The 9,154-nt window shown below is 35.9% G+C and overlaps 1 protein-coding gene across 1 annotated transcript; it reads right to left on the bottom strand.

Annotated features, from left to right (window-relative positions):
- Positions 1-1,039, bottom strand: LOC108543321 (olfactory receptor 2A2). Its single transcript, XM_017893755.1, has one exon. The coding sequence runs from the start codon at positions 974-976 to the stop codon at positions 20-22; it is 957 nt and encodes a 318-aa protein (XP_017749244.1). The 5' UTR covers positions 977-1,039; the 3' UTR covers positions 1-19.
- Positions 1,040-9,154: the final 8,115 nt, after the last annotated feature.

Here is a 9,154-nt window from a genome sequence, read left to right as displayed (position 1 = left end):
CTTCAGCAAACCACATGTTTCAAAGGCAAAGCCCATACACCCTTCTCATGGGCCTCTTCCTCTGGAGTGCCCTGTGGAGGGCGCCCTTCACCTGAGCGTTCCTCAGGCTGTAGATCAGGGGGTTCAGCATTAGGTTAAAGAGACTGTGAAACAAGGACAGCATTTTCTCCTGCTCCTCTCGTTGATTAGAGTCTGGGACCATATAAACCACCATGGCTATGCCAAAGAAGAGTCCAACCACACACAGGTGGGAGGAGCAGGTGGAGAGGGCTTTTATGCGGCCCTCCTTTGTCTGGATCTTCAGGATGGCCCCGAGGGTGTGCACGTAGGAGACCAGAATCAAGGAAAGAGGCCCGACTAAGACAAACACACAGGTAGCAAATATGAAGACTTGGTTAACCCAGGTGTCAGCACAGGCCAGCTTGAGGACAGACAGAATTTCACAGAAGAGGTGGTTCACATCCCGGGGCCCACAGAAGGGCAACCTTAGAAGGAGAATTGCATGTACCAAGGACAGGGCAAACCCACATGACCCGGACGTGAGAGCCAGGATTGTGCACACTCTCCAGCTGATGATGACAGTGTACTGGAGAGGGTGACAGATGGCCACATACCTATCATAGGACATCACCACCAAAATTAGGCACTCTGTAGCAGCAAAAGTCAAATACAAAAAAGTCTGCATTACGCATGGAATAAAGGAGATGGTTCTTTTCTTGTTCATCAGATTTGCCAACATCTTGGGAACATTGTTGGAAGCATAGGACATGTCAATGACGGCCAGGTGTGAGAGGAAGAAGTTCATGGGGGTGTGAAGCTTACAGTCCAGGCAGATAATCCCAAAGATGATCCCATTCCCCAGCAGGGTGAGTGTATAGAAGACAGAGAAAAGTCCACAGAGGAGAATCTCCAGTGCTGAACCAACCTGGAATCCCAGCAGGGTGACATCTGTGATCCATGTCTGGTTGCCTTCCATGCTCTTGTGGCAGAGAAAGACAAACCCTCATCTAGGACAGAAAGGTCAGAGCTGTGGGCCAAAGACGCACAATATTTGCTGAGTGTTCAGAGGCGGAATTAAGAAATATATTATTTTGAATGAGTTCTTTGTTGAATTTGTTTTCAAATATGTTACTGGAACCACTCAATTATGCTCATTAAATTTAAAAAATCCTCTTGTACCAATAGAGTAATAGGAAAAAACATTTAGCTAAAATGCTTATTATACATAAAAAACAACTTAACATAAGGTGTAATATAATATATCTTGTATTATTGCATATACATTCATGCGTGCAAACATGTGTCATTTTGGAGAATTCAGGTACTCTGCTTCTTTTATAGGGTAGAATCCTTAGTTATTAACATAGTGAAATGAGAGATGACACTGACCAAATGCTGCAATACAAAGTGGTTTTATATCCTGGGCATGCTTGTGTTTTTCTATCCAATATGAAGTGATTAGGGCACTCTGTTCTTCATATTCTCAGCAATCCATTTACATTCTCACATGAATTCTACTTTCATATTTGAGATTTAAAATCTTTTGTAAATAGCTTTTCATCTTTTGTCATTTCTTTAAAACTTCCTACAACCCTCGTTTTTTCAGCCACTGGCCAATACTCCCTGGAAGCACCTCTGGCACCTACTTTCCATCTCTAGGGTTTGTAGTTCTATTTCAAGAATTTTATTTAATTCTTCATCAGCACTTAATGCTAAAATTTAGTCATATGTGAAAGAATTAAAATGGAAGAAAATAGCTTCAAGTCTGTAAATCAAAATAGTAAATATATAATATACAAAAAATAAAAAGGAAATACATTAATATATAATAATATATAAAAGCAGTACAATATCCTTTTGTTACAATTTATTGAATTTTTTTTCTTGCCAGAAATTTTTGGTTTCTATTTCTCTTATGTTTGGTAACATTGAGATAAATATTCTTACAAGCTTATGTTTGGCTTATATTGATGAATTTTAATTGAGAATGCATTCTAACAGTGAATTTGCAGGTGCTAAATATATTGAAATTTCAAAGCTTTTGATATCTATTTCCAGCTTTGCTTCAGAAAATTTACCAATATAAATTCTAGTAATTTATACCTATATAAATTCTATTATTGTATACCAATATCATGTATCACTGATGTGTACCTCAGAATCATGCCTCTTCCCCACATGGTCATCACTACTAAGTATTTTTATTTTCAACCTTTGCTAGTTTGATAAGAGAACAATATTGTCCAGTTTCAATTTGTACTTCATCCATCCTTTAACAAATGATCCTGGAGTGCATGATCTGTAAATAAGATAATTGCTGACTGTGAAAAGAACAACAAAAAATAATCTGGATAAAGTAATCGAAAGTTGCTTGGTTTGAGGAAGGCTCCTTTAGATGAGATGATCAGGAAAGGTCCCCCTCAAGAAGAGTCAGGTGAAAGGAACCTAAACAATGAAGGCCACAACCCTGCCCAGAGCTAAAGGAGGACCATTCTCTTCACAGGGAACAGTAAGGGAACAGTAAAGGCAAAGTCTCTAAACAAGAAGCACTTGGTGACTTCTGGGAAGAGAAAGAAAGAAACACAATGTACCTGAAGCATAGTGAGCAAAAGGTTGTACTTATTCTCTGTAATCTTATTTATATTTAAAAACAATTTTGAATTATGTTTGATAGCACAATAGGGTGACTATAGTCAATAATAACAACATAATTGTACATTTTGAGATAACTTAAAGAGTATAATTGTATTTGTATTATTTGTGACTCAAAGGATAAATGCTTGAGGAGATGGATACCCCATTCTCCATGATGTGCTTATTTCAGATTGTATGCTTGTATCAAAACATCTCCTATACCCTATATATATATATATGCCTACTATATACCCACAAACATTTTTTTAAAATTAAAAAATTTAAAAAATTGGAATTAACTTAAAATTTTATCAGTTGGGGATAGATTATTTTCATTTGGCTGTTATTACAACACAGAATACCATGCAGCCATGAAAAAGGACAATTTTGATCTTTAGGTCATCACATGAAGTTAATGTATATGTGTATTATATGACCTGATTTATATTTTAGAATATAAACATATTTATGTCTTTTGTATCTATTCACATATATGCAGGAAAATTCTTTAAATTAAGCATGAAATTGTTTATACTGATGACCTCTACAAACTAGGAATATTCAGTGACTTATCTTTTGTATAAATTGTTCACACACCTGTTTGTTTTTTTAATAAACTTTATGCTTTACAGGAAACAAAACAGGACATTTCTTATTTGGAAAAACTTCACAATGAAATATAGAATTAAAGTTTACTCTATTTCTGCTTATCTTCTCACCAAGGTTTTTTGTTTGTTTTTGTTTAGTTTGTTTGTTTTTGTTTGAGACAAAATCTTGCTCTGTCGCCCAGGCTGGAGAGCAGTGGCATGATCTCAGCTCACTGCAACCTCTGCCTCTTGGGCTCAAGCAATTCTGCTGCGTCAGCCTCCAGAGTAGCTGGGACTACAGGCATGTACCACCACATCCAACTTATTTTTGTATTTTTAGTAGAGACAGGGTTTCACCATATTGCAGAGGGCTGGTCTTGAACTCCTGACCTCAAGTGATCTGCCCACCTTGGCCTCCCAAAGTACTGGGATTACAGGCATGAGCCACCACACCCGGTCTTCTCACCAAGTTTTAACAGGAATATCTGATCTTAGAAGACTTTCTTAGAGCTTCAAATGGGAGAAATGTCACTAAATTATGAGAAAGTATTAATCCTTAACAAGTAAATAGAAATTGAAAAACCTCAGTATCACTTCTCCTACAGAAGCATATATGTTTTTCCTGAGTTGTCCTGATAGAGAAACAATCAACATCGTCTGTTGACTAAAAGTAGAAGTGGATCTTAAATCAGGTTGAAAATTATTGCCAAGTCCACCAAATGGTGAACGAGGGCAGAAGCAAAGTGAAGTTATAAATCTGCACAGGTCGAAGAAAATGAACTTCATACAGAGAACTACATTTCAATGCCTTTTAATTTTTCTCATCTGTAAAGTTGCTTCTGGGAATTTCCAGTTAAAACTTGAAAGAAAGAAACAGGGAGCTGAAAAGACTAAATTTCTTTCCAAAGATAGTCTTTCGACGAGACATAGGAGACCTTCCAGAGGTGAAGTGGGATCACAACTTACAGAGGGAGGGCAGCCTGAGACACATTCCTGGGTGTGGGATGTGACAAGCCCCGTGGCTCTCAACTGTGCTGTGTGCATCTCTGTGTTTCTGCACCCAGTTCAGGGACCCAGGGTAGCAAGCACTTGGATGCCTCAGCAATTACAAATGCATCGTGAGCTTCCTTTTGCCAAATGGTTAGAATTGTTTGACTAATCAAAGTTTTATAAGTAAAATTATCTGTATTTATAGAATTTTACATGTGATTTTTTTTTTGTATGACATTTCTGAAAGAAAGCAGTAGCCAAAATAAACGATTTCTGAAGGAATGGAATAAATAAAGGAGCAAATAGAACTGTTAGTCTAATTTCATTAGATGTGAACTGCATCCAAACCAAATGTAACATGAGATGTCAAATGCACATTTTAAGAGTTTGTTAGCAAGGGTTCTAGGGTGACGACAACTCTATAACGGTGATTCTTTGCACCAACTAATGTTGTATCAGCTCATTTGTGAGGCCAAGGATGATAGAAAAGTATACTGCAAGCTGAACACATTTTTTCATTATTGGCATGGTTTTGCATTTCGGATTTTATAGTTTCAGAAGTCAGATTATTTTTTCTCTGAGAAAAAGCCTGAGCAGACACAATAAAGATACAAATGCCTGAAATGAAGTTTTCTTTGAGAGTCTACTGCAGCTACACATCGAAGAAAGATCTTCAGCGCATAGAAGGAGGAAAAAGCCTTCATGGATACAGTTCTCTGTTCTTCCATAGCATGACAAAATTAGCAGTAATTAAAAAAATATGGTCTCTGAAGAAGCATGAGATAAGCATTCTTAGCAGCGCTCTTTAGACCGTCACTCTGACCTTGATTCTGAATGGTGAACATTACAAAGTTAAGTCCTTTATTCTGAAACTCACTATTTCCATCTGTAAAATGATGACAACAGGTATCTAAAGAGCTGATGTGAAGAGTGACTACCACTAGGATACCTGTTAATAGTTTAATAAATGTTAGCTGTTATTAACAGCATTACAGAGACCACAGAATTGAGACAAGAATCTAAATCATTGGAATTAAAAATCTGACACAATCATTATGGTTTTGCAAACTCTTTCACATTTATTTTGCATTCATTTTTTGTTATTTTTGAATTTAAATAAAACACATTTTGTTCTCATTGCCATTGTTTTCTATTTTGGGTCATAAAATTAAGTTTAAAAGAAAACAAGAGATGAAAAGAATCATTTAATGTAACCTCATTCCTATATTTAAAAAGAAAGTATAGGTTTTCAAAACTCAAAGTGCTATTTTGCCATGCCTATGACAGAGAGAGAGAGAGAGAGAAAGAGAGAGAGAGAGAGAATCTTATGGAAGAAAAGGGGACATATTTAGGATATTTAACACCAATCAAAAATAAATGTTTTCACTGATATTTTAGTCAGAATGGAAGCCATGGATATTAAAGATGGGGTTCTGGGACAGCACAGATTTTTCAAATATTTGCAATCACTCATAAATTACCATCTCAGTAGTTACTTTGATACTCAATTTGATCCTAATGAATAGCACAATTTCGGAAAAAAAAAAAAAAAAAAAAAAACCAAGCAAAGATTCTAAATAGAGCCCTATTGCCTGGGTTCAGATCCTGGCTTTGCTATACACTAAATTTATGACTTTTCTGTGCCTTGCTGTGCCTCAGTTCCCCCATCTGCAGAATGGGGTGGGTAACAAACCCTCCCTTATAGGATGGTTGTGAGGATTAAATGAGTTATCTATCATAAGGCACTTAATAAGTGCATAAAAACCATTATTGATGATTTGAAACAATCATTGGAAAGTGACTTCTGGATCCAATAATAACAAGGAAACGCATTATATGTTTAACAGTTCCTCTGCTGAAAAAGGAAACAAAAGGAGAATCTTTTCCCCACAGGCATTGGGTTGCCGTATGAGAGAATGGCATCTCTCTCTTGAACAACTGAGCAGTGGGTTCTAGTTAGCCAGACCATGGTTCAAGAATCAGAAGGGCAGACAGTTAGCAATGGCAGAAGGAAGATCAATCAATTTCAGGACAAGTGAACTACTTAGTGACTTCGATTTAGTGTTGTCTTATTTGTAAGAAGAGGCACCTGGGCCATGTAGTCCCTGGAGTTCTTTTTAGCGCTTTAGCCAGATAATATCCTACATGGATATTATCTCTTCTTCTTCTCTGGGGGAGTCATGACAAAGCCAGGCACTGGCACATGAGGATGAGGGACCAGGAGGGTGAGAGGGACCATGGCCACCCCATGGTTGTGAGGACCAGTAGTGGTCCCCAGAGCTCCTCTCAGGACCCCAGTTACAAACATAGGCTTAGGGCCAGAAGGAAACTACATGAGGGAGGTGTTTTGTCAAAAATACCTTAAGCTGGTAATGTCATTCACTTCGGGTTCCCTTTTCCCATCTGCAAACTGCCTCTCAGGATCAACAGATCAGTTTTACTTACAGTGGCATAATCTGTAGTCTTTTCTTCAAACATAGCCTTGGGTTTAGAAGAAACCTCAATGACAGGAGGGAAGAATAAATAGACTGAGATTGATTCTCGTCTCTAAAGGGGCCTCCTTGGGAGGTGAAACCCAGCAACAGAGCTCTCCTGAACTTTATAATAGACTTAGTTTGTGCAAGCCAGGGCTTATTCTATTATCATTTGTCTACAACTAACTCCCCAGACAAAAATAATGATTCCGTGAACAGAACCATGTGAGATTACATCCACTCATATTCTCCCTAGAGGAAACTATAGAATGTATTGCTTTTCTATTAGCAAGTAAACCAATCAAAGCATCTCACATGTTTATTCATTTTGTTCCTTCGTATTCTCATGGGATTTATTTTAGTGTGTTTACTTGAAATTGGATGGGGACAGGATTTCTGTTCATGAGATAAGATCTTGGAGAGAAAACAAAATATTCAAGATAATATATCAATTAAATTCTCTTAAAACTTACTTATTTTATCAGTCTTAAAATTGCTCCACTTTACAATTCCTGCTGTTTGACTATAGAGGAGAGGCCGTGACTTCTTGATAATCATTCCACCTTTCTCACTTACAAATATTTTTGACTCTGAAGTTCAGGTATACCTCATCTTCTTCCTTAAATTTCTTCAATGTGCCTTTTATCTCAAACATTTCTAAATTTCTTGGCCACATTTTGATTTCCTCATCCTAAGTTAGGGTCTACAGATAAAATGAGCATGCTTCTGTCTTTCTCTCTTTCTCTCATTTTCATTGAGTGATGATTGCAAAATCCTTCCAGGTCTTTCTTACTATGTGTCTGTTTTTAATCTAGTTCTCTATAGAGTCTTAGTTTTTGAACTATGGTGGAAGAAGCACTTCACAATAATGATATTTAATCTATTGTGGAGAACGCTAAAATATATCTATTCAAGAGGAGGCTAATGGGGTTATTTTTCTTTTAAAATGATCTGTGTGGCCAGTAGAGCTTCCCTCCACTTATCTCCTTATTCTCCAATGCACACACTCTATTTCATTCAAGTGCTATCCTACAGCAGCTCCCCTTCTTGAAATTCCTATTCCTTGTTTCAAGTCAGTTTAATCTTGTTTTACCCACTTGAATTCATATATAACACCAATCCTTCAAAGCCCTCATGGAGCCCTCTTCAACTATTTCAGCCCAAATCAGTCTTCCTTCTGCGATAGACCAAAGAAGCACTTATTATAAGAATGCTTCAAGATAGTATTTAAGTAATATTTTACTTTTAGTATTTTTTATTGTTCATCTTTCATATGAGGTTATTACAGAAAAATAAATTTGACTCACCAGCACCTTGATAGAGCTAAGAATAATATTTTGGTGCATATTTGTTCAGACTGGCATGAGTAGGACAATTTTATTCCTTTTGTTGAGTACAATATAATGACATTTAACATAGGCTACTATAAATACAAACACATATCATAATTTGCCTATTTTTGCTTCTAATCTTTGAAATGGTGAGAGCAAAACATTTTTCATGGAAAGTCTTAGACTTCTTGTGAGTGTTAAATTTACACTGATTAATATTTTATATTTTAGCAATAATAAATATTGCAAAGTATACATGGCTCCATCAGTGGTGATGGACCTTTATTAAGTGAGAGTCAATTTTGAAGTAGGTGTTTGTGGATTATATCAATTACTATACCTACAACTGGCCTAAGCATATTTTAACATTTGCCATCTCTGAGAGAGAAATATCTCCTTTGCAGGGCTTGAGTTTTTACTGTTTTGTTTCTTTTTTAAAATTCTACTTCCTTCATAGGATTTCAGTGGGTTATTGGAGAAGATGAAATAATATAAACAATGGTAAGGGATTTAAAATGTTAAGGTCTGTTTTCACCGTCACTTCTGTGATTGCATCTCACCTTAACCTTATAAAGCTATTGTGGGAGGTGCTCCATCAAAACAAAGGAGTAAACCAAAAAAGAGGTTGGCATGATTTTTTTTTTTTTTTACAGTGAGAACTACATGATTTAATATATGTAAAGCATATAAAGCAATGCTAGACACATAGTAATTATCCAATGTTAACTCTTTAAATATTTGGAATATTGTATAATTTTCCAAAGTGATTATATTTTAATGTTTCAATTGTATTACTATAATTATTTCTTATATCTATAATAAGTTCAATCATTTCAATCAAAGCCATTGAAGATTATAAAATAAAAGTATGGGTATAAGGTATTTCTGTAACATACTTTGTGTCATTGAATAGGCAGTACAGATTTTAAACATGAATGTCTATTATTATTTTGCTATTTACATAGTTAATATTTGCAACCAGCTTTAGCTTTTCTTTGTTAACATTATCTAGAGGGATGAAATATCTCATTCAAAGCTTACACTATGCAAAATGATGACAAGTATACCTTCCTATTCTGCTGTCCACTTTGTAATTTCTTTTTTTTTCTTTTTTTTTTTTTTATTATACTTTTAATTT

The sequence above is a fragment of the Rhinopithecus bieti genome, unplaced genomic scaffold, assembly GCF_001698545.2.
Source record: "Rhinopithecus bieti isolate Rb0 unplaced genomic scaffold, ASM169854v2 scaffold_23862, whole genome shotgun sequence".
NCBI lineage: Eukaryota > Metazoa > Chordata > Mammalia > Primates > Cercopithecidae > Rhinopithecus > Rhinopithecus bieti.
The sequence above is the reverse complement of the archived record's forward strand: the minus strand, read 5'-3'. Positions and strand labels throughout refer to the sequence as shown.

Coding starts and splice junctions, on each gene's coding strand:
- LOC108543321 (XM_017893755.1), bottom strand. CDS start 976: ATGGAAGGCAACCAGACATGGATCACAGATGTCACCCTGCTGGGATTC.